Source organism: Agelaius tricolor, unplaced genomic scaffold, assembly GCF_023055355.1.
Source record: "Agelaius tricolor isolate 1412-34295 unplaced genomic scaffold, bAgeTri1.0.p SCAF_5, whole genome shotgun sequence".
Lineage (NCBI taxonomy): Eukaryota > Metazoa > Chordata > Aves > Passeriformes > Icteridae > Agelaius > Agelaius tricolor.
The window spans coordinates 49,251,913-49,278,340 of NW_027269265.1; the positions used below are offsets into that span (position 1 = coordinate 49,251,913).

Below are 26,428 nucleotides of genomic sequence, written 5' to 3' on the forward strand. Positions count from 1 at the left end.
ATGAAGGTTCTCTGTGGCACTTGTAGGTTTGACCCTTTTTTGACTACAGTTTCTCTAAAGGTTCAAGTGTTTTGTCCTTCCATTAAGTAATGGACATCATCTCTCCCCCCCATGCCCCCACTGCTTTTTGATACTTGTGTGTGAGGATTCTGCTGAATACAAAGAGATTGGTGTGAATGATGAAAGTGGAAGCAGTATACAAAATGGGAAATTTGAAACAGTTGATGTTATTATATGAAGCCCTTCAATTTCCTAGAAGCACTAAATATTATATTTCTCATGTTAAAAGTTAGAAATAATAGGCATTTTACTTGAGAAAAGTTAGGTTTGCATCTTTTTTCTAAAAAGTCTGTCATCTCTCTGTTGGATAGGGAAAGGGGAAACTGTGATATAATACCAAAATAATTGTTACTGTTCTACTCTGCTCAGTCCCACAGACTTTTATCTCTACAGCTCTGATTCATTAGCTTGGTATACAGTGATACCTGTACAAAAGTAACAAAATACATGAAAACAGCTATTAATTACTCCAATATTAGATACCATTGTTCAGGAAAAGCTGTTCAAGTATCCTAAAGAGAAGCAGTTTGCTGTATGTCTATAGATCTTCTGTAGTTCAGCCTAGATTGGGTTATTTGTAAAGCAACCTCAGTCATTGTCTGTCAGCAATACAAATGTCATTAGGTTGAGTGAAGGGTGTTGAGTTTCAGAAATAAGATGACAGTCTAGTAAAGGAGAGTATTAAAAATACCTGTATGGGGAAAGCTCATTCCCATACTGGAGGGAAAATAAAATATGCTCTTGTGTGCATTTATAATTTTGCAAGTGCCTCTTGGGGAGATGAGAACAGATTTGACTCAGTGAATGCTGATATCCTCAGAACAGTGTGAGTTCTGCTGGTGTAGAAGCCCCAGGATGGCACTGCCATTTGCAGCCCTGAAACTGGGGGTTTCTGTGTGTTAAGGCATGGCAGCCAGTAACAGCATGATACCCTTTTAAAGGGTCAGGTTTGTGCAAACCCAGGCTCCATGCTCTGTTACAGTCTGCATGATATGGAGGATGTGAGCAAAGGGGGAGATCTTGAACTAAAACAAAACCAAACAAAAAGCCCACCCTCCCCCTTTGCCACATATGTAAAATCAACAGAGGATGGATAGGGTGGATGGATGTGGTTTTGAATGTTTGGAACAGTTAGTTGGTTAAATGAGTGATGGCAAGAGCTGTCAAGGATGTAACTATAAACTGCAGGCCTCATGCGCTCTTCTTGTCTGATTCTGTATTTTACCACAGGCTGTATGTTCAAAGGCCTTCATTGCTGACCTATTTCTGCTGTTGCTAAAGATCATTTTAAAAATCTGACTGTCAAGCTCTTAGGAGTGCAGGCCGTTGCCCTGGATGAGATTTTTTTGGATGCCCAGCAGAGGGAGTGGATGTCCCACTGGTCAGGAGCTAGGGACCGCAGTCCTGTTTTGCCTCTGCGTGCATGTTCCTTTCTGCAGGACGGTTTTCTTTGCTTTCATTGCCTTCTGATGCTGTGTTGTGTCAGACAAAAATCCTCAGCTTCAGTGGAAAGTGGGACCATGAGCAATGCTGGTATAGTGGACATGTTAATGTTTTCTGTAGTGTTGCAGAGCATGAGACACTTCCCAGAAGAATTAGAAAAGCTTGTGAAAGAAATAAAGAAGATACATTCATGGGGTTTTCTGTTTGTGTTTTATTTTTTGATTTGCCAGATCACAGTTGGAAGATTCAAGGAATCATTATAATATGAAAAAAGGCAGAAAGTGATAGCAACCCTAATGTCCTGTCACACAATGTCGTGCCCTTTTGTGTGTTAAAGTCTCTAGAACACAGGCTATATTGAGGAATTTCTACTTCAAATTCCACTCAGTCCTCTCATATAAAATGAAAGGACAGAGCCTCTCGTAAAGTAATTGTAGGGGTTTTTTTTAAATGAGCTTGATAATGCATTCCACCTAAATTTTGTTGAATAAAAATATCGTTTCTTTAGCTTTGCTGAAAACTGAAATCAGCCTAATGCAGATACCAGCATGGAAAACTTAAGCCTAAAGTGAACTTTGGAAGCTTGGCATTTGAGTCTTTAAATGGAACATTTTAGGCAATCATTAACTAGGGATAATGCTGCCATGAAACCAGACACATTTGTGAGGAGGCACCTGAAGTTTCATTGACTGAGATTAAAATCCCATGCTGTTGGTGTTAATGAGCAAAGTCTCGTCAAATATATTTTTCATAACAAATATTCACAATAGTTCAGAGGAAATGCTACTGGAAAGGACCCAAAGTATTTGGCTTTGTCCATGTGGAGATCAGAGGTATAAGATGATATGGTGGATGGTTTGTTAAGGTAATTTCATGGTAATCATTTGTATATTTTACTGTGCAGTGGATTGATCTACATTGATAATGGAAGAAATCATGCAATAATTTTCATACAGCCACATCATGTGGTTCACATCAAGTAAAAGTCTTTGCTTATGGTGCTCCAGCCAGGACCTGGAATTTTTCATTGTAATCTTGAGCGGATAATAAGGCACTACTTAAATGAAGTAGGCAACGTCTTCATCACTGATTCCTTCTCAGCCTAGCTGGGTAAGAGGATCATTGGGCAGAGTTCATAAAAACTTGGAAAATTCTCTCTAGTCATCGTAGCATATCAAATTTGGATTTATATTAGAGGAAGAGAAACTTTTTGATTGTACTTTGATAAATAAGATTTGAAATTTTATAGAAGCGACTGAAAGCACCCTGGCAGTTCTATACTATTAAATTGAACGCTGCCAGGGATGTCCTTGGGGTGCTGCCATTGGATTGCCAATAAATGTTAGCAGGGTCCCCAAACAAAGACAAAGAGGTAAAATCCCTTAAAATAATGCATTTTCTTAATCCAGAATCAGGCAAGATAATAAGACTAAGTTTAATTTCCTATTGATCAAATATATTAAGGAAGGTATCTCAGAAAGCATACAGTAAAAGCAAACTTTAACTTCTGAAGTATAAATCAAGAAAATAACTCCAAAATTATAGGAATTAACACAGAGTCTTGTTTTTAAGGTAATCTGTGGAGTACAAATCTGATGTATAGTAGACAGTATTTATAAAATTGTTATTTGGCCATTAATTTGCTCTTTTGGTGTTTGGTATTAATTGAAAACAAATACAGTAAGTCTGATCTGACATTACCTAAGATTCAGAAAGTATTCATGAATCAACATGATCTAACCTTTGCATCAAAATGATTGCCAGATTGCATTCCATCTTAAAAATTTCTAAAACTATTAACTCACAATTACTTTTTCTTTTCCCTTCCGTTTGTGAGGTTGGGGATGAGATAGTGCGCATAAATGGATATTCCATTTCCTCATGCACACATGAAGAGGTCATCAACCTCATCCGTACAAAGAAAATCGTGTCCATAAAAGTTAGACGTAAGTAACCCAAAAAAATCACCTCTATCACCAATGATTGCTTTTAATGGATTGCTTGTGGTCTGCAGGAACCTAATAAAGTATTTTTCTTTTTCAGATATTGGCATGATACCTGTCAAAAGGTACTGGCTTTTCATTTGAAAACAGATTCATTTTTGCACAGCCTCTTCTATCCCAGGAATCTCTGTTTAATTATGAAAATCTGTGAAGGCTGATTAAAATGTCACATCCTTTCCAATGAACAGGCAGATGTCTTGCTTGATGAATCTGATATTATACCAGTTGCCTACTTAAATGAACCAATTTCTATTTCCTCATTTGTCACAGATATTTAATGGAAATTTAATTATCAATGCACCTAGCTTAGCAGAGAGCTTCACTGCTTCTTTGGGCATGTAGCATTTGATGATGGCTTCAGAGTTTAGAAAAATTTAAAATTGTTTTTCTAATTTTGGTTGAAAAGCTGAATCTTTAGGTGGAATGTTTGAGAAGTGTTAATGACAGGAGGTCTCACTCTGCATAGACATTTCTGTAAGATGTTTGAGTGGTTATGGTTTGTTTTACAGTCTTCCTCTGAGTTTCCTAAAATTGTTTCACCTGAGAGGGCTTTATCAATTTTATATTCAACCTTTACTAGCCCCAATAATTGTACTCTTGTTTAATGTTCTGTTTAAATTGCTTGAAAATAAACCAAATGTGAATGCTATCCAAAGAAAGTTGTGGATGCCAAACAGAAGGCTCTATTCCAAAGTAGCTTCTGGAATACATTGACATTTATTTTGTCCCATTATTTAAATTATTTTTTCCTTTCAGTTCACCAGACGAACCCCTTAAATGGCAATATGTGGATCAGTTTGTGTCTGAGTCTGGGGTAAGAGATCAATATTTTGTTAAATGTCTTCTGGGAATCTGTAATGGTTCTGAAACACTTTCTCCTCTGATCTTATCAGAGAATCTATTGATGCATTACTATAATGCAATATCTTGTTGAAAGTATTCTGTGAGGAACATATTTTGTGCTATGAAATGATTCTAGAGCTGTTAGGTAAGGAAAGGGCAGGACACAAATGAAATTGCTTTTACTCATTAATTGCTTCTTCATTTTGCTTGAGTTTATTAACTTCCCAGGCTGTAGTTCTACTGCATAAATGTTTATCAGATTATTTGGCCTATTTTAGGCATATTAGTGGAGGAATTACAATTTTGAATGCAAGTGACTTCTAAGGGTTGCAGAAGTGAAAAGAAATGCCACAATTACTGTTATTTTGCTTTCAGGAAGAAAGACTTACTTAAATAGTGAGCCTTATCATGTATTTCTCCAACCCTTTTGTCAGGGAGCAATAATCTAAATTATTATTTTTCCATATCACTTTCCTCTAATTTTCCTCCACTCCTTTCTGAAGACAAAATTTGACTATTTAAGTAATCTTCTGAAAACAGATAAGTTCAGTCTTTCACCTCAGCCATGCAGCTCCACTGAAATTACTCTACCTCACTTTCATTTCCAGCAGGATAGGACCTTGGAGCCTTGAATAGGACCTTGAATCTTATCTTGATGCTGGCTGGGATTCATCCTGGCTACATGAAATTTTATAGTAGTCTTGATACAAATTCAAGACAGAATTAACATCTGCAGCGTTGTTTAATCCCTCTACAGGAAGGAAAGGGCAGTATTGCTGGACTTGCTTCTTCTGGAGGGAAAGACAGTAAAGAGAAGAAAGTCTTCATTAGCTTGATTGGTACAAAAGGCATGGGATGCAGGTGGGTACACATTTTTTATTTAGTGTCACTGTTTTTTAAAGGAGACACTCAAGGCACTTATTTCCATCCTTCTTGGATATATCAGGAAAATAAAGATCCATGCTGGATCAGGAAGGCAAACTAACAGTAGGGTATCTGTGGCACGTATTACATATTTTTAGGCAAAGTGTAAGTAGCTGTGTTAAAAGTACTGTCATGAAGAAAAAAACTTTGAAATTTAGAAATAAAAAAAAGGACTGAAAGTGCCTTAGTACAACTTGACATGGAATTGGATCTTTTAAATGCTTTTACATTTTTAAATACTTAAAAGTGCTGCTCAGTGACATAGCAAATTCCAGCACTGTCCACTGTCAGGTTTGTTCTCTGCATTCTCTGACCCATTTCAGAGCTAAAACACCATCACAAAGCTGCATCCAGCTCCTAAACTTAATCTTGAATTTGCAAGAGATTTTAGAAACATGATTCTGGGATTCTTGGAATCCTTGCAATACTTACGGAGGTTTTGGAGTAGAAGGCATTTTGTAGGATTTCTTATATATTTAGAAATATATAGTTGTAGTTATCAGGACTCTTTTCTCCTGTAATTTGGAGGATGTAAAGGTTTTCAAAAAAAGATTTACAAACCTGGAGAGGTGGCTCAGCATCACTCATTGAATATATATAATCTACTAAATAGTTTCTGTTTCTAGGCCCAGCTTAGACTGCAGCTTAAAGTTCCTGAGCTAGATGTTGGCTTCGGGATGAAACATCCTTCTTGCTTCTAATAAGTAATCCTAAAAAAATAACAATGTTTTATACATACAGTGTCTTGCAGTTCAGCAAATAATTAATAATTCTTCATTGTGTTGCTTGCTCACTTTCAGATATCATTAGTGCCCCAGTCCTTTAGACAGTGTAGGTCAGCATACATGTAAGTTTCAGCATGTAAGGCAAAATACAGAAGATTGAGTATTTTTTCTTTTAAACCAGTTTTGTGGGGTAGAGAATAGAAAAATAGGATGATAAACTGCTGTGTGTGTACTGGTAAATTTTGGTATTTGTTTCAGAATTATAGCTAATACCATAAATATTACTAAAGCAAAAAATTATGAAGAAACAGCTAAAACTACTCACTGTATTACAATGTATTCCTCATAAATATTATTCTATAAATATTATCCAATTAATGTTTGGGATTTTTTACATTTCCAGTATTTCCAGTGGTCCAACACAAAAACCAGGCATTTTTATCAGCAATGTTAAGCCAGATTCTCTTTCAGCAGAGGTGGGCTTAGAGGTGAGTTTACCACCTTGCAAGGTAGGTACCACAAGGAATTCTTGTTTTGTATTGACAACTCCAAGGATTCAGGGGGGTTTTCTTCCCCATAGGGCAGAAATATCTGGTGATTACATTTCAAACAAAGCTAGTTTTCTAAAATGTAAGAACAGGAAGGACCTGAGTCAGACCAATATTCCTTCAAGCTCAGGATTTGATCCCTAGCAGTGGCAATAGCAGATCCCAGTGCAGGAGTATGCAAGCCTGACCAGTTTCCAGTCTGTTCCCCTTGCACTCTGCCAGTACCCATGATTGTTGTGTGAAGGTGTTAGAAAGCACATTTCTTTCTGTTTTCATTGAATATGTGTACTAACTTAGCATCTGTACCAAAATTTGCATTAATTCCTTTAGGTTGGTGATCAGATTGTTGAGGTGAATGGAGTGGACTTTTCTAATGTGGATCACAAAGAGGTAAAAGTCTTCTTAATTCTCTGGATTTGTAGTTGTCAGCTTATTAAACATGTGTCCTGTTTTCCTGTCCACAAAAAGTATGTTCTGATTCTGGTCTATTAGCCCAAGGGGTTATGTATTGAACATGGATTTTGGATATTTGCATACCTCTGACTCTATTTAGTTCTGGAAATTCCAGCCTTGGTAACTAGTATTATACTGGCCATTTATCCCTTCCTTCACACTGATTTTTGTTTTAATTTTCAGGCTGTCAGAGTGCTCAAGAGCAGCCGTACTTTGACTATCTCTGTGGTAGCAGGCGCTGTAAGTAGCATATTTGTAAAAGCAGAACATTTGTAAGCAGAAATGAGTAAAGCTATGTGAGTAAATAAATGGTAAAAATAAATGGATAAAAACAAAAACTGTGTTTCTGTATAAGATCTATAACTCTGTCAAACCAGCACAGTTTTGAGTGGCATGTTATTCTTTCATACCACACCAAGTATTGTCAAATAAAACATGACTGTGGGCCAATGCAAAATAATTTCCTTCACAAGGAATGGAAATTAACTTTATTGTAATGGTCTCTCATGTTTGAGAGCTTCTGTTCTAATAGATATCTGCTTCTGCTGAAACATGAAAGGTGAATTGGAGACAAATAATTTTTAATCCTGAATAGCTGATGCCTTAGTCTTATTCCAAATGAGTTCCTTTTGTAACTGTTTATCTGATCTCATTAGTGTATTGACACACTGAAAATTGCTCAATTTTTCATTTCCACTGTTCTGTGCAACAGAACCCTAAGCCTTTGAGATCTAATCTAAGCCAGCTGAAATTAATTAAATGTTCCCTCTGACTTCAGTGTGACTTTCAATAAATGTTTTAATGTTTTTACTGCTTTAATCCTTATAGAAAGCGTGTAGTTGTATACAAGAGGATAATCAAGTTCCACAGACTAATCAAAGACCATGTTTTCAAATTGCCCTGCAACTGAGTTAAATAGGGAAAAAAAAAAAGATTTAATAAGTCACTTCAGCTACTTCCTAAGGGCTCATGTATGCTGTGTAGCTACATTAAGGAATTGATAGTTTATTTGATCTACTCTTAGAGTAACAAAAGACGAAGTTGTCCAAAGACGCTGTAGAGATTATTTAAACAAATATTCTGGATTAGTTGATGAGGCTCCAGGAATTCAACATCCTAAGGACTTAGTTTCAACACCCAGTTATGTTAACAACTTTAAAAATATGAGATCTACCTCAGCATGCATCACTGGGATGGTATCGTTAAAATGGCAAATTGTTGCTATGGAACTCCTCTGTTCCTTACTCCTTCCCCTTGCATCATCTTCTCGACAGGCATCTTTGACTGGAGAACAGATAGCATAAGCAAAGTTTCCCTACTATGGTGCAAAGACATTCCTCAATGCCTGGTTTTGTTCAAGATGTCTACTTTGCATTTTAGAGACAGGAAAAATCCTACATTCCTAAATAACATGGGATTTTTATTTCAGAAATGAAAATTAGATTAATGTTATCCAAGTGTTCTACCTCTAGCAGTATAGAAATAACTTTCTTGAACAAAAAATAGTGCTAGTGTCTTAATTGTAAAGCAAATGAAACAGGAACCAACTGAAACACATCAACTGAACAAACTGAAGTACATAAAACCAACTGAAATGCATAAGCTGCAGCATGTTTTGGTGACGTACATTCCCTGTATTTGGTGTCCAGAATGATGACACGTTTCTGCAGCAGCCAGGCATTAAGAGCATAAAAACACAGTAACTGTGTAGTTTTCTTCACATTGGGAAACATTCGGTGTTCTGTTTTCTGGCATTTCATTGCCCAGTGAGGTTTCAAGAAAGTATAATGTGATTTTTTTTTCTGAGTGACACTGAGCATAAATTTGGCAAGACCCCTATGGTGCTGTTGCTGACTTCAGTAGTTGCAAACCTTGTCTGAAGTGTTTTGTACATAATAACTGAGAGGCTGAAACTAGAATGGCTCCTTGGAATAAGCAGTCAGGTCTTTGAGGATCTTCCAGGGTGTGTTCTTCAGGAAGAGCAATGTGAGGAAATGGAAGATGTGCTGTGGATGCTGACAGTCTGGTCAGAGAGAAAATCAGATAAACTTTCTCAAGCTCCCCCAGAATAATGCCTGGGAAAGTTTATCTGACCAGACTGTCAGCATCCACACATGTGCTACTATGTAATTGGGCTTGAATTATTTCTGAGAAGAACTGCCTTAATGAGGTATTTTCACAACTGATGGGGGTGGTGGTTTTGATTGCAGGGCAAGGAGCTGTTCATGACTGAAGAAGAAAGGCAAAGAGAAGCACGTCTCCGTGAGCTGGAGCGCCAGGAGTTAATGCATCAGAAGCGAATTGCGCTGGAGACCAACAAAATCATCAAAGAGCAGCAAGAGAAAGAGAGATTGTGAGAACTCACTATAGGACAGCCTGAAAAATTTAGCTTGGATTTGGAGAGGGCATGGAAGACAGGAGCACATAATTATTTCTGTGATATTTCTCACCAAAGTGAGAAGATTCTCAACTTAGATTAGCTTTGTTTTGCTTTTGCAGGGTCTCTGTTCATAAAATGTTTGTCCTGTGATGCTCTTGGTATTCTGGGCTTTCAAAGCTGATAGCATTTCAAGCCATCTTGAGTAGAAGAGTCATGCTGCTCCCTGATTCTCATACCCCAATGTGTGGTATTCATTATTTTCCTGATGCTATTCACTCATGATTCATTTTTAGCAAGATAGTTAGATATTTTAAACTCATACAAAAACACACTATAGTCTTTTCTCAGAAGAAGACAGTGACTCAGAGAATCAAGTAGAGTATATGCCCTTAATTATCCATGTGGTTAGGAATGTCCTTGGGGTTCCTAGGAAACCGTACTGAACCTTTGGTGTCAAAGATGACTTTGAAAATTGAGCATTTTCCCTCAATACAAATGTATTTACTGTTTTTAACTTTTAACTAACTATATGCTGACACACTTTGTTCAGGTTCTTACTCAGAAAGCACTATTTTTATCATGTTGTCCTAATTCCACTTATTATAGAAGAAAGCTGGAGATTTCCCAGAAGGCTGCAGAGGAAGAGGAGAGATATCGCAGAGAAATAGAGCAGTGAGTAAAAACCTTACACAGGCAATGTGCCACCTGGAAAAGGGTTCTTCCTTGTGTATTAGATTAGATCTGGCTGAAAACATTCTGCGTGTTGCTTTCAAATAAAATTGTGTAGTATTTCCATTTAGCTAAATGTAGGATCCAGTACATATCAGTAAGTACACCACAGTTAAAGAATAGGAAACTGATCTGAAAATCAGCACCTGTAAACATGAGGATTATAAATAAACGTGAGGCAATAATAAATTCAGTGTGAAGTTGAAGTTGAGAACTTATTTTAAAGGTATTATTAATATATAGTGAAACTTAAGATTCAGGAAATTCTGTGCCCCAGAACTTGTCTACTTTGTTCTCACTGAAACACTACATTAATTCTAAGAGAAAAAATGCAGTTCTGCTAAGAAACAGATCAGTACTATATTTTTAACTAAAGCATTTTTACATTTGCAAGTTTTGAAATTAACTAGTTGTTATCAGAGTAATTAACTTTCCTTCTAAATGATGCTGGGAAATTTCATGAAAAGGCAAATTGCAGAGTAATATCTGTTTTGATTCAGCCTTCTAGGGCTAAGATTGACCCTCAAGTCTTTGGCTTTGCCTGTTTGACATATTAAGGGGTTTTAATTAATTTAATTCATTTAGGTTTCTTTTCATGTATCTGTATTAGTCAAAATTTTCTTGTAGAAAAAGAGCAGGGAATTCTGAATTTATAAGGTGCATAAAGAAATATATTCCCAAGCTGTCACAAGAGAAAAATTTTCTGGCAGTCCTGCTGGGGGCTCTACAGCAGCACATGGATGAATTCTTATGCATTTCCCTTTTCTGATCCCAGGGAGTTGATAACATCCTGTTCTTTATTTGTGGCCTATATAGAAATTCCTGCAATAGCCAAAAGCTGCTATAAAAGCAGGCCATCACAGGTGAAGGATGATTCTGTTCCCCAAATCTAGATTGCCTGTCTCTTATAATGGAGGTTGGATGTCTGCTGTGTTCTGCACTAAGAGCAGCTTTACTCACTCAGGGAGGGCTTTGATGCCCTGAGGGCTGCTCAGTATAAAGTCTAGCACAGCTTTATACTTCCTTGTATAATTTTTAAGTGTTGCTCAGGCATTTTTTAGCTTTTCCATATCACAATCCAAACTGTTAAGTTGGTGTCAAACTCCTGGGTGAGGAAGAGGGAGAATGGTAGCACAGGAACCTAGATGAAATCTAAAGCTGATATTTAATGAGCAGTTGTGGCAGGCTAAAATACAATGTTTTTCTGTATTAATTGTTTCTGAGTATTATGCCTTGCCTTCTTTTAAGAATCCTTTCTGCAGGAGTTCCTTGTATAAAGTCACTGTGCCCTTTTTTGGTATCTTAAATTTGAAAAAAAATTCATATGTCCCTAAATGGCAGAGGTCCCTAACTCTATGTATTGCAATTTACATTGTAACACCAACTTTTAAAAACTAAAATTAAATGAAAAAACATTCTGTCCATTGTTCCCTGACAATGCCTCTAAATTTAAATAGTGAGCTCAACTACATATTTAAGAGTGTTTTGACACCATGTGAATATTTTTTCAATTTACTTTAGCTAATTTAGAGATGCAAAAGATAATCCAAATATAGATTCATATGTATGTAAGACCTGGTAAATTTTGGCACCGCATTATCAGTTCAAGGCAAGCTATTATCAAGAACAGATCTTGGATTATTTAAGGCAACATATATGAAGCTACATGTTGTCAGGTTATTCAGCACTTCTACTGTGACATAGTTGGTACTTGCTGAATTTTTGCTTGAAACATCTTTTTTCTCTGATCAAAGTGCAATGCTAGGTAATTTACTTCTTTTGCATGCTCTTGTCCTGAATTGTGACGCTCCCTGCAGCACCCCCATTCTCTATCTGTACCTCTCTATTCCCCTCTCCTCTCTTTTTTGATTTTTTCCTAAAATACAGAATTTAATATGGGTTCTGTTCCAACAGTATTTATTTCTTTTGGGGAAGAGTCACTTTTTATGGCAACCTAGAACTATGTGTTTAGGAAGCAATCATCAAAATAGTTTTAAAGATAGAGAGAGTCACATATTGGAGTGATATTTTTTTTGGTATTATTTGCCATTGTGACATCTGATTTACATGTATGGTTGCTATTCTGTCATTCAGTGTTTCAGTTTTTCTAGTAAGTAATTCCAGTCCTAAAAATGAAAAAATTGCAAAATGAGAGATGTGTTTTACTTCATTTAAGGTGAGAGTCAGTACTGTAGTGTGTCACTCATGGCTTAGTATCTGTGCTGGTGTTTATATAACAGGCCTTAGAAGTCGAAATACTAAATAAGAATATCTTACACTGTATTTAGCAAATTGTCTTAGTAGCTTAGCAAGTGAAACAAATTGATGAAAGGAATTTAGTTATGAGGAAGGAGCAGTTTATTATGCTTTGTATTCTAGAGAAAAAACAGATACACTGAAAAATTATAATGGTAATGAATATATACTGATGATGCTGATTTTGTACTCAATGTCTAACTGCATTTGTTTCCTCTAGGATAACAGCAGAGGAAGAGAAATTTAAAAAGGAGTGGGAAGAAGACTGGGGTCCGAAAGAACCACCCAAGTCTCTAAAAACTGTAACTGCAGAAGTGCACTCTGCCCCTCGTTCCAAACACAAAAGTAAGTAATTGATGTCAAATTGCCTCCTTCCATTTGTCTCAGACACATGACTGAGCTCTGTGGAATATACCACTAGTTTTGTCTCCAAGTTAAGGTTGCTATGAATTGATTATTTTTGGAAGACTGGAAGCATATGATAAATCAATTAAATAATTCTTATTTAACAGGTATCCATCTTGCAAAATCTACATCCATTCACATAGTCATGGTTTTCAACAATCAGCAGCAGGAAAAATAAAAATAACAAGGCTTACTAAGAAATGGTCTGACGCATCAACCTTGGGGATTTGGTGTATTATTTTGCATGTTGCTTCTGTTCAGTGTTTATCTGTCAGCCTTTTCACAATTTGGCTTGGGATAATAAAGATCACTTTATTCCAACCCCCTGCCATGGATGGGGACACCTTCCACTAGATCAGGTTGCTTAAAGTCCAATCCAGCCTGGCCTTGAACACTGCCAGGGATGGCACATCCACCACCTACCCTGGGAAACCTGCTCCAGTGCCTCACAGTAAAGAATTTCTTCCTAGCATCTAATCTAAATCTATCCTCTTTTAGTTGAAAGCCATTCTCCCTTTTCCTGTCACTACATGCCCTTTTAAAAAGTTCCTTTTCAGTTTTCTGGTGGCCCCTTTTAGGTACCAAAAGGCTCACCTAAGGTCTCCCAGCTGCCTTCTCTTCTCCAAGCTGAACAGCCCTAGCTCCCTCAGCCTTTCCTCATAGTAGAGGGACTCCAGCCCTCTGATCATCTTCATGGCCCTCTGCTGGACCCATTCTGACAGGTCCAGGCATTCCATCTTATATTGGGAGCTCCAGAAGAGGATACAACACTCCAGGAGGGGTCTCATGGAGTACAGTAGAGGGGCAGACCTCCCTCCCTTGCCCTGCTGCTCTTGATGCTGCCCAGGATGCTGCTGGCTTTCTGATTTACTTGTCTAAAGGGAATTAGAGTTGGAGCTTAGCTGGCAGTTAAGCTAAATTGGAAGCTGCAAATTGTATGTGGAGAGTGTACTAAATTTGTATTGTACAAAGAAAAATGTGGAAAGTTCTTGTTGCATAATTCGTAGGAGACCTGGGCCGATTCCTAACCTGATATCATTTTATTATATTATTTTGTGTGTGACTTTGGGCAAGTCTGCTGATGGTTCTGTTACAGGAAAAGCCACTGAACTCTTCAGGCTTCCCTTCACCACATAGCAGACCAGTTGTTCACATGCAGATCCTATTAGCTCTTCAGGACTGGAGGAGGTTGGAGATTATTTTAAGTAGGGCCTTTTTTTTTAATCAATTCTGTAGAAAAACATCCCATCACTAACTATGATTTTTGTTTCATGGAAACTTCTAGTCACACATTACTGATCTCTTTTTCATTTCATGGGAACCCCCAGTTACTGTCACTTCTGTCCCCTCACCCCTTTCCTCCTTTGTTTCTCTAGAAGACTTAAAGGGACTTGCACATGATGAACTTGAAACAAATGACATGGATGAAGTGAACGTGAAGCAGGACAAACAGGTTTGCCGTTCAGCCCTGACTTCCTATCCTGATTCAGATTCTTCCTGTGTCTCACCTCCTCCTGACAGTCAGTCTTGACATGCAACTGACCATTTGGTTTTCCCAGAGCAATTTGTGTGGTCCTTTAGTAAATGAGGAAAGATTTTAACACTGCTGCTGTCATTGCATCTAAAGATAACCTTGAGATGAAATCTAACAACTCTACAGAAACATGGACTGTATTGTGTGCTCTGTGTTAGCGGTGTTTCTTATATAAAGTTATGGTAACATATTCTTTTGTATGTTTTTACTCAGCAATATATTTTATAATAGTTATGCACTTGGCTTGAAATATTTTGTCCTGGGAAATGGAGCTTTTCATATCTCCTCAAAAGTCATGTTCTGCCACAAATTTGAATGAGTTTGAATACCTGGTTAACTTTCATAAGGCTTGCTAAAACTACTGTAAAGTAGGAGTTTGACCATAAAAATCCTAGCAATGCACAGGGCGTGTGTGGTTCTGCATGAAGGTTACTTGTTGCATTTTCTTTGTTTGGCATAAAATATGTATCATTAAAATAAGGGAAGCCTGTGACTAAATGTTCTAGAACAATTTATCAAGAATTTAGCTAAGAACTTGTCATGTAATATCAAACCTCCGGTGTTGCGCCTTCAAATAAATCTTAATCAGTTACACATATCAGCATGGATTGGTCTAAGTATGAACCTGTCCTTGGCTTTTCTTCAAAAAACAACTTTTCCTTTATTTTTTGTAGCTTTTGGATGGTTTTATCGGTATGAAGGGAAATTTCCCACAATCCGTAAGGTACAAAGTTTGAAATGTGAATTTGTTTGCTGTGTGTGTTTGGATTGGAATTCCTTATTTTTCTTCTTCTCTGCTATTAGTAAGCATTCTTTATAGTCAAATGCTTCTTCTTTAAATGTGTGCACAAATTAAGATGCCTTTGGGATGCATATGTCTGGGCTTTATCCTTTTGAATCCTTCAGGCTCTGGGTTCTGCCATGTGCAGAGGGAATTGTATAACAGTACTTTGCAGGTGTTTATTACAGGTGGGCCATGCATGTCTTCATGTTCTCCAAAAGTCCTCAGAATCATGTGTATATAAAAACAGTAGAGACAAAAATTATCCAGTTATACTTTTGCAAATCTCCTTGGAGGAGGAGTGCTGAAGGCAAAAGGCTTTTAGGCATGCACATATGAGCAAAAAAAAAAGTTAATCTTTAAGCTGATAGAATACTTCTGTATGGAATACTGCTGAAGTATTGCAATTTCAATTTATGAGAGTTTCAATTAATATTTTGTACTTGCTGTTGCTTCCTTTATTTCTTGCAATTCATATAGCCATATTATAGAGGGATTGCTGTTGTGTTGTGTGCTTTAGTGGTGGTTTTTTGCTAATTAACTGTGGTAAAAGTGCCATGGAGATTTTGTGTGTGTATCTGGCAAGAACTCAAGGTTTCAGAGGAGGTCAGGATTGTTTCTGATAGATGAAGTATTTTTGTCACTGTTTAGGACTATTACTTTGACCTTCTGTGTGCCCAGGATATACCTGCTCCCCTTAAAATAGATCAGGAGAAGATGGTGCATTCCAATAGCTTTTTGTACTGCTAGTGACTGTAAATCATCATGGATCTGTAACCTGTGTGAAAGCCAGGGCAATTGGGATTTTTATGTGAAAATTATAAATGCATGCTCTGGAAACTCTTCACTCAAAGAGGGTAATATTTGGGGTTGCTACTGAGAATTATAGTTTAGAGAATGCCCGACTACCTCTTCATATACCAATTATCTTAACATAATTCCTGTTGAACTTTACCACACTGTGTGCACTGGAAGCTTGAAAAGATTTTATTTTCAATCATTTGCTTTTGGCAGTGGTGAATTTCTGTCTTACTGCCTATTGCTAATGATTTTTTGTTTGTTTTAAAAACAATATTTCACTCTGCACTAAAAATGTCTATAATAGGAAGTAAACTGAATCCATGGGGAAAATTGTAGGAAAGGATGAATCATCCTGTTGCATCTGAATGCTGTGAGTGCAGCTAAGACACTCAGATATATGTTCATGTTCTAGAAGACTTTGGCTTGTGTACTGCTTAGTGGGCCTTTGAATTCAGTAATTATTCAAATGTTGACACCTAGCTAGTTGGCCTGCCTGATGTTACATCTAGCAGACAGTACTAAACATATCTTTGAATTTTTAGGAGGATGATATTGGCAATTGTTGTTAAGGTAAAAACTAATTAGCCCTGAACAAAATAGACCACAGAATTAGGTTTATGTTAAAACATTAGTGTGAAAAGCTAGATTTTTTTTTAGTTAAGCTTTATTTCCAATGTTTTTGGGGTTCCTTTTCCCCCTGTTCCCCTCCCTAAAACACCACCACCATGTAACCATGAAGCAATACACCACATCCCACTGAACTCAGCAGTACAAAGTTCCAGTTAGCTGCTTGACTGGGGGATTTGGCTTCTATAGCTGCCAGGGAAAATGTCTGTTCTCCAAGGCTTTATCAATATTAACGTGCAAAAAGTGAAAGGAAGACAAATAACACTATTTAATGTGAAGCAGTTTGTGGTGGTTTTAGGAATTCAAAGCAAGAAAAGTCAATAGCTGCTGCTGATGAGAAGAATAAAATCAAACCTAAGCACAGCCTTTCTGGCTGTGGCAGTAATTGCCTATAAGTGGCCACCTGCTCCTCTGTTTTACTTTTCATAAATAGAAGGAGAACATGGCATTTCCAAAATGAACTAAGTCCTACCTGTACAAATGTGAAAGGGCAGCAGAAATGTGACATCACTAAAGAAGAATTAAGGAGCAGTGTGTGTTTTGAAGACAACAGGAACAGAGGCTTCCAAAAGACTATGTAGCTTTTCCCTTTGTGTCCTACATCTAAAATTTTAGAGTCACTTTGTGCTGTATTATTTAACTCATCTGAGTAGATTTTATCCAGTGCTTGTAGGAGCTACATGGTCTTTGTGATGCAGTTCTTGGAAGCAACTCAGTTTCTGCACTGATCTAAACCTTTCCTTTACAATTCCTTATTTCAGTTTTATTAGGGGATGCCATGCTGATTTTAGGGCATATGCATGAAGCTGTTGCATGCATGGACTATGCACATCTACCTATACATGAGAATCTGTCACCTGAAAGCAATCATTCATATATTTATATATAAATGCCAAAACAGAGAGATGGCAATTTAAGTTACAATCAGAACTGTTTGAATATTCGAAGTTTTGTAGTGGGCCTGTGCGCCCTGAAGTTGTAACTTTGCAGAGGAACAAAAAAGTTGAATTCTCTGATCTCATTCAACTTATGTTAGGGGGCACAAGCCCTCCAAAAAGTTTGAATTTCTTGCAAATTGCTGAGTAAAGGAACTTTGGATTTTCTTTTAAAAAACCATACCCGTACTTGCGTAGACTGTAATTAAGTTTTCAAGGCAGACACTCATGTACCAAGATTGAAGTTTCTGGTGGTTTTAGCTGATGTAAAAGTTTTTCTTACAAAACCTTCCCAGAAAGGGAAAGAACGAAAGAAGTCAAAAAGTGATAGTTTTTGTGAACAGAAGAAGAACAAAAAGGAAATGGAGTTTGAGCAAAAACTTGCCAAAGAGAAAGAAGGAATGCTGGAGAAAGAAAAACAATTGAAAATAAATCGTCTTGTGCAAGAGGTATGTTGTGATCTATCAAGTGCAAGGCTATATTGAAAGAAAATTAAATGGATTTTTAGTGGAATTACTTTAGCAGGACACTTGTTTAATTATTTCAAAGATAAGGAAATTTTTAAAACTGTTGTACTGCAAAATTCTGTTGCCAAATTTGCTGATTTCTAGTCAGCTTTTGTCCAAATGAGGATATCTCTGTATATGATATGTAGTGATGAATTTACTGAAAAACAGCAAAATAGGAAATCATTCTTAAAAGTATTATTATTTTTAAAACTATTTTAGGTGACATTTCATTCTTTTGAAACATATTTGTCTTCTGACCATATCTATAACTTTTTCTAATGCACCAATGTTGTGGTCAAGGTGTCTGAGACAGAACGAGAAGATCTGGAAGAATCAGAAAAGGTTCAGCACTGGGTGGAAAGACTTTGTCAAACACGGTTAGAACAGATCTCCTCTGTGGAGAATGAGTCTCCTGAGGTAAAATTCTAGCTTTTCCATATATTGCATGATCTCTAAATAACTGAAAGTTGTCTCCTAAAAGCAGCAGGTTTTACCAGTGAAAAAAAATCTGTCTTGGTCTTTCCCCCTCAGTCCTTTCTAAGGGAAGGGGGAAAAAGTCAATAATTGATGACTTACTTGCTTTTCCTATAGTTTATGAAAATTTAAACATTATTTTAATGAACTGATTGTATATTGTCCTTTTTAACTCTATAATCACCATTAAATTAACAATTTTATTGTCTCATTAAATATTTGGGCTAGGTGGGACATGCTAGCAGTAACTAAAGCTGGATCCAGCTATATTTATTAGTATCATGTGAATATAAGAGCATCATTGATTATGAGCTCTTGGAAGCTTCCTTCTATTGTATGAAATACAGAAACAGGATAAGAAAATTACAAAAAGATACAAAATTCCCAAGGAATAGGGTTTGGGCTTGTACTTTAAGTAGTCCCCTTTAATCAGGGGAGCTGCAGAAAGTGATTGTTCCTTAGAGCCTGATGGTTCTGGACATGTGGTGAGGCTTTCCCACCATCCTGTTGCTCTGGCTGTCTTCCAAGGAAAGCCGCTTCCAAGAGGAACACTGCAATCTACTGAGCTCTCATGGGATCCCCAAGAAACTGCAACCACAAAAGGGACCTTGGGGAACGATCTCGCATGATTTTCCTTCAGATCAGCGTGGAGCAGCTCTGGAAAAAAAAAGGCAGCTGATATTTTGTTCCTCATGGCCCTAGGCTCAGATCCATGTGGTTTTTTAGTACAGGTCTTTAGTGGAATGATTATGCAGAGGTTTTCTCTCACTATCCAAACTTGGCAGCCTGTGTTCTGCTAGAACTTTGTCCTCCTTTGTAAAGTAAGAAGAATCGTTACAGATTACAAACACTGTCGTATTTTCAGAGCTCAACCTGGATTTAAGACCAATGCTCTGTGTTGTGTTTGCTCCATCCATTATATATAATTACCATACTACAAAAAATTCCATTCTATGTAATTGCTCTGATGTGATTTTTTTTCTACCCAAGCAGTTAAAACTTGTAAAACACAAAACCTGAGTGCTCCTTAGGGGTAAATGCAGCTGAAAGATATTCAGGTGCTACAGGTTGAAACTGTTTCTTAGGAGCAAAAGCATTCAAGATCTCAACCTCTGCCAAAGAAATAGCAATTTTTCAGCACAAGGAGGTGAGCATGTTAGATAAGAAGAATGTGCAAAGTGTCACCCACTGAGGGACATGTAGCCATATTAGAGCAAGATGAATGTGTCTGTCAGACGGATTATCTATTTAAGGTTTCCTGAGCTGAGTCTACAAAATAGCAAAATGACTGAATTTTCTCAAATACTCCAGCTGGATCACTGATAAAAGAAATGGTAGCAACTCTAACAGCATATGTAGATGCCTTCCTCACACACATTATTTTTTTGGATGAGCTGCTCGTTGCATTCTGAAGTTGTTTAGTAACCCAATAGATCTGGTGTGGATTAACATAAATTATAAAATCTCAAACCCCTTGTGGATTAACATAAATTATAAGATATCAAGCCCCTTGAGGTTCTGAATTTAATAGCACACTAAATTTTTGTTTTGATAGCTGCTTAAGCGTGGTTTCCTTTCTTGTACTGATGTGTCGTTATGTTAACACAACTTTAACCCCTTTCCCTTTTTTTAGCAACATAGAATCTCAAGGCCTGTCTTTGATTATTTTCTTTCAAATAATCACCTTTGTGAGGAGCAATTCTTCCTTTCTCCTCATAAGAGCCAGAGAGGCAAAAGTTGTGTTATCTTGCTTTGTCCTGTGATTTTGCCTTCTGAAAACTTCATGTCGTTGGGGTTTTGTGGGGGTTTCTTTCTCGAGCCCCTTACCCCAGCAGCTGCTGTCATGTCACTCCTTTTTTTTCTTCTTTTTAAACTGAAATCCCAAGGAGTGCTTTTGGAAAGGCTTTCAGAGAAAACGTTGGTGTATATGGGAGAAGCGAAGCTCTCCTGTGGAGGAGCAGTTGGCCTGAGCAGTGTGCTAGGGCTGCCCGTTCCTCTCAAGTGTTGAGGCAGGTTTCTGCTCTGTTGCCCATAGCTGGCGAGCGGCCGTCCCTCTGCCTCTCCCCCTGCCACCTCGATGCGGCGCTTTGCCGGGGGCCTGCAGCTGCACACCACAGACCTTGATGACATCAACTTAGATGAAGTTGACAAACCCAAACAGCGTGCGCCACCACCACCTCCGCCACCACCACCCCCCACTGTTACCCCAGCACTGCCAGCTCATCCACCTCCTGCCTCAAATGCTCCACGAGGTCCAGCCCTGTTGGTAACACCAGCTTCCCAGGTGACCTCGGGATCTGTTTGGGTGCATGCACCTTTATTGTTCCCCTGCCTGCCTCCCTGCCCTGATCCATCACCCTCTTTGTCCACTGGAGCTACCCTTCCGCCCCTTGCAATGTCAAAGGAGGGAATGGGGTGGTTTCTTCATTTTTTCAGTAGTGAATGCAGTCTAGAGGTAGTTTTGTTTCAATATTTTTTAAATGTAAATCAGGAGGTGTTTGCTCTCCTGCTTGCATACCTTGTTAACCCTATTACCTGCAGATGTACTAAGCAGAATGTATCAGTTTAAAAAAAAAAAGGTTGTTTGGACTGAAGTGATTAAAAACTTTAAAAAGGTATTGCAGGCAGCAGAGTTAATTAATTGTTAAATTTGAGAAAAGTATCCCTGTAGTGGAAATTACTTGTAGAAGTTCTTTAAATGTGTCATCAAATTGCTTTGTTAGGTGAGAAGAGTGGACAAAGAAAATTGGCCTAAAGTCAGAAGGTCTAACTTTTAAAAGGTCAAAACTGTGTGAAACAAAAAAGCAAGAGCTGGTAACCTGGTTTGACTTTCTGCACTTTGAGAAAACATTGACTTTCTCCTTATTGCAATCTGAGTTCAAAAGAGGATCAAATAAAAGAAATTGTGTGCCAAATCTCACTTTAGGAAAGAAATGGCAGCTGACTCATCATAATTCCCTTTGCTAAGCACTGTAGTGAGAATCATGTACTTGTTCTTTTGGCAAAAGCTGCTCACTTGTTTCAAGCAGCAGAAGAGGATCCCATATGGTCACTTCTCTCCTATACAGTTTTCTGCATGGGTTGAGTGACTGCACTGTTGGGTTTTGGGGGTTTTGCATGTTTACTAAATAGTCTTTGTATTTGCATGATTCTCCTTGGGTGGGGAAAGATATGCACATTTATCCCTTTTTGGTGGAAACTGGTAGATTCTTTCTGTGAATAATTGCCCTGATTTGACCCATGAATCTCTTGTAAACTTATGTGGACCTCTGATAGTGTTTGATCTATGTGGTTCATACATTTGGAGTGCCAAGAATGTGCTAGATCTACTGAAATGGAAATATCATATGTTCTTATGGATAGCAGATTTCCCAAGTTATTTGCAAAATAAAAATGACGTGAAATGACACAAGTGTACAAAATACTTGTGTTGAGAGGAGAAATACACTCTTTTAAAGAGAACAGAGACTATTCAGACAGAAGGAGTAATATAGGAACTGCCATACTTATCTGACCCCAAATCAATGTAATCTAATACCTGTTTCTGGGGGTTTGTCACTGCTAGCTGTGTTAGAGAAAATAAATTAATAATTAAGAAAAATATGTTGGGTAACAACAAATAACCTAGTCTTTGAAACTGATGTCAGTTTTCACTGAATATAATTACTGTATATGAGGAAATAACTAGGCTCTTAGTAAAATTAATTGAGCCAAAGCTGCTTTGTTTATAAACAGGTAATTCAATATATCTGATGTCGTTTCAGAAATGGAAGAAAAATCCAAAGCTTGACAATTTATTCTTGCTACCTTTTACAAAGGCAGTTTTTAACCTCATAGATAAGCAAAAGCAGTACATTTGTGTGGCTGTGGATTAAAGATCTCATGTTTATGCCTGCTAAAGCCAAAAAATAAGACAACTGTAGTTTTCCCATAAGTTCATTTCTCTAATATTACTCAAGCTGGTACATGTTCGCTACATTGCTCCATTTTTGGTTTTAACTCAGATAATTTAATTTCCAATTCAGCTTGAACAAAACCTGACAAAAGGAACAAAATCCTGTCAGACATTCTTGAGAACTAGCTGTTAAAATATCTAGTATATAAATTGTCTGTTTCTGAAAAAAATTATTATTAGCTTTACACTTTATATGAACCCAGTACTAAGTGTGTTGCTGTTTAGGTTGTAAGAAACACCTCCCACGTTGGCCAAGTGTCCCCTGTGTCAAGCAACCCGCTGGTATGTCACGAGCTGTTTATCATGGCTGTGGTTTCATGAACTTCCCATGTAGCGATAATGACAAGGAACTGCCAAAGGTTTCACTCTGCAGGGATAATTTATTTAAAATTCAGCACAGGGAATGATCTGTGTGGATACGTTGCTGTGCTGGAAGTACAAATGATGGAAGTGACTCCTAATGGTCCAAGGATTTTGTATTTCAACAGTTTAGCAAAATGCAGTCAATATTTGCATGTTGTGAATGTCTCTATGTCACAGCACATGTGCTTTGTTCTTCCATCAAGGCAAAAAGTGCTAGGTTCAAACTACCTTTTAAATATATAATGGATGCTAAGATGCAGGTTTGATCTCAGAACCACCATTTGTTTGACATGTCTTTGCATTGACTTTTCATGATCAGACATCCATTCTGGCATCTAGAAAAATCTGTTGCTAAATTGTGCAACTCCAGGAGAAATCATCCCATTCCAGTGATATTTAACAAGTTGGTATCTGTGAATCTGTTGATTCTGGTTCTTCTAAGTTCAGAATGTTTAATGTATTTTGCAGTGTGGAACAACATTAGTTAAGTGATATCCACAGGGACTTTAAAATATCTGATTCAGACTTTTTAAAAAATTGTTTAAGAAAGGAAAGGATGGGGGGAAACAAGCCCACAGGGGAAAAATACACACACACACAAAATAAACAAAAAACCAAATCCAGAAAGTGGCTTAACCCATTTGCTGGAAGCAGATAAATAATTTCAGAGGTTACAGCTTGTACCATAAGAATGATCTCTGGAATACATCACATTTCCTATGAGAAACATTGAGAAAAGTGTCCCTAGAGTTGCTGGGGCTAAGTCAGAAACTGAACCCACAGGACTCAGTTTTGAACTCTTTTCTTGACTAAAAGTGTCAGTGGGAGTTTTGGCTGAGCGAGAAGTGTAGGATTGCACTAGGACATGCTGAACGATGAGGTCTCTGGGTATCTCTACTTTGTGGAGTCAAGGGCAGGGAATTGACCTAACAAAGCCTTGCTGTTAAATCAAGACAATTTAACTTGAAATTTCTTATGGAAAACTGTTTGCTGGAGCCCTGCTGAATTTCATCTTAAAAGATTTATTTAGCCATGGATTAGTTAAAATCTTATTTTGGGTTTGCTGTGTTCTTACACTCAACTTTAGCAGTTTTGGGGTTTTTCCCCTGTAACTTCTCATTCAGTTTGTTGCCTTGATGGGAAAAATGCCAAAAGCAGTGCTGAGATTATGGAAAAATCTTTCTGGTGAAGCCAGAATTTAGGTGAAAAGCTACTACTTGGATATAAGAGAAACTGTGTTTTGGTTTGTTGACTTTGTAAGCCTTTGTTAAAATAATTCTGTCAGCTCTGTTTTGTATTAGTGTCCTTAAATTCATTATGATAAACCACTTGAATTGAAGAGTTTTGGTGAAATGATGGATTTGCACAAATTAGCTTGTAAACTGTAATTTTCTTAAATTAACTCCATAGCAACTTGCTCCAAGTCCACCTACCCAGCGTCATCCAGGGGTGCCAATAGTCTCTAAACCAGTTATGCTGCATCCTGACCCAAACTTTGTGGTCAGGCCAACAATCAAATCAGAGGCCCTGGTAAGCCTTTTGATATCCTTCTTCTGAGTGCTTCAGTACTGTGGGAGTTTGGTTTTGATATTGTTCTTTGAGATGTCCTCAAAGAATCAATCTTTGTCTCATTTCCTGCTAACTAAAATTCCTGTATATTTTCAAGCATTCACTAATGGTAAGTACGAAAACAGTATTTTTCCATTTTTTTTCCAAGGTGGAAAAGCTACTTTTAGAGACAATTTTTGTACAGAGCAGTGTAAAGCCCTATAATTTGTACATCTTATTTCTTATTTATTCAGATGCTAGGTTTTATTTTTATAAATTCTGAATTAATCAGAAATGAAATAAAAATTAAGTCAATTGCCTTTTTCCTTTGTAAACACCCATGAACATACTTAAAGATATATGCCTTATGATATAATTTATCCTATATATATATATAAATATATAATTTAAATGTATCTTTTAGTTTCCAGGGGGAAAAGAGTGTGTAATTATATTAGACTCTAATATAGTAGTCATGCAGAGTTACTGCAAAATTCAGTTGCAATCAGCTTCTTTTTCTTATTTCTTTTCCATTTCTGTTTCAAATGCAAGTGAAGGGGAAAGTCAGAGGCTGAACATTTTAGTACCAACCATGAAGCATCCTTGGGAATTGTAGTTTATGAGGGAAGTGAGCCAAAGCTTACTGAGCGAAAAAAGAAGTATTGCTCAGACAGGTGATAACTCCCAGCTGACAGTCCTTGAAATTCACCTAAAATAGCTGGTGAACTAGTTGGTGGTGTTTATTCTTGAGGGTCATTATGACTTAAGCTATTTGTGTCAGAGTTCTGTGTTTGTTGCATGCATGTGTGTGGATACATGTCTATATGTATTTGTAAGACATAAGCGACAGAAAACCCATTAAATTTGTGTTATATTTATTTAATTAAAAGCTATTTCTGGCAGTAAGTTATGTGCACAATATTCCTAGCTGTGTTTCATTAAAACATGATGGATTTCTTTGTCATTTTTCGCTTTAATAATTTAGATAGTCTTGTTTCCTTATTTTCCCCGGTTACACTTTGAAGAAGTTTAAGTGATACTTAGTAACCACTTTTCACACAGCCAGAGTCATCTTGAAGCTTCTACATTATAAATGAATTGAATGGTAATTGGAAGCAGTTTTAATAAGTTGTTTAAGAGAAGGCAGGCACATGAGCTAAAAATAAATTCAGATCTCTCCAGTGGAGATGTTTCCTTCCGTTGGAGCTCTCATTTTGATTGTGTTCAGTAATTTGACATCTCTAAGCCATAAGAAATCCCTTAGGAGAGGAATGAACAAAGTCATAATCTGCAGTTAATATCATCTAGCTTTTGAAAAAGTGTATATATGTGAACTAGTTTGCATAATAGATAATACCTTTATGTGTGATCCAAAAGTCTTGGTACAAATTTTAAAAGGCACTTTTTTTATACTGACTATATACAACCAGTTTAACAAACTGGCAACAAGATCCACCTCCATGGGAAATGTCTTATGATTTCTTATGCATGCATGCACATTTTCCAAATCACAAGTCTGCTAAAATCTTTCAGATTCAATCATCTTCCTTCCCAAACTGCCTTATATTAGTTGGAAGATCAAAATTTCTGTGGGAGCAATATTCTGGTGGGACTTTGAGAGAAAGATCAGTCTAAAAATTTGTTTGGTAGACCTTATACCTCTTACTTCCATTGATGACTTACTGCAGTAAAGGGTATTTATTCACCCTCACTGCAAGGAAGTCATAAGTGGCATGTGAAATAAAACCAGCATGGATACTGAAGAGGAAGATTATTCCTATTAGTTAAAAAAAGAAAAGGCCAGTGTATGACAAACCAAACAAGACAGTGCCTGCCTGTCTCCAGAAGTGTTTAAGAATTATAATTAGATTTCATGCAAAAGGCGAGTGGGGTTTGATTGGTTGCTATGTGTGGGTTTGTGCCCGTGTGTTGAAGTTCATTGTTCACATACAGGACCAGTTCCACTTCTCTTAGTGGAGGAGAGTATCACCAAAGACAATATGTGGGGGGATAGAATATAAGAAAAATAAAGATAATGTAGAAAGTAAGCTTACTCTAAAGAGTTGCAGCTGGGCCAATTATCAAAGATTAGCAACAGGCCTGACTTTAACAGGCCACAGCTGTAACCAGTG

General features: G+C 37.3%; 1 protein-coding gene across 3 annotated transcripts in view; it reads left to right on the forward strand.

The window, feature by feature from the left end:
• The window catches only part of USH1C (USH1 protein network component harmonin), a 47,611-nt gene that overhangs the window by 9,511 nt on the left and 11,672 nt on the right, over nucleotides 1–26,428 (forward strand). For all 3 annotated transcript variants that reach the window (XM_071427856.1, XM_071427854.1, XM_071427855.1), the window contains exons 5-15: nucleotides 3,341–3,449; nucleotides 3,547–3,571; nucleotides 4,263–4,320; nucleotides 5,107–5,210; nucleotides 6,402–6,486; nucleotides 6,877–6,936; nucleotides 7,183–7,239; nucleotides 9,210–9,352; nucleotides 9,986–10,051; nucleotides 12,585–12,709; nucleotides 14,146–14,222. In XM_071427856.1, the coding sequence (XP_071283957.1) occupies nucleotides 3,341–3,449; nucleotides 3,547–3,571; nucleotides 4,263–4,320; nucleotides 5,107–5,210; nucleotides 6,402–6,486; nucleotides 6,877–6,936; nucleotides 7,183–7,239; nucleotides 9,210–9,352; nucleotides 9,986–10,051; nucleotides 12,585–12,709; nucleotides 14,146–14,222 (909 nt within the window). The remainder of the gene's footprint in view (nucleotides 1–3,340; nucleotides 3,450–3,546; nucleotides 3,572–4,262; nucleotides 4,321–5,106; nucleotides 5,211–6,401; nucleotides 6,487–6,876; nucleotides 6,937–7,182; nucleotides 7,240–9,209; nucleotides 9,353–9,985; nucleotides 10,052–12,584; nucleotides 12,710–14,145; nucleotides 14,223–26,428) is intronic.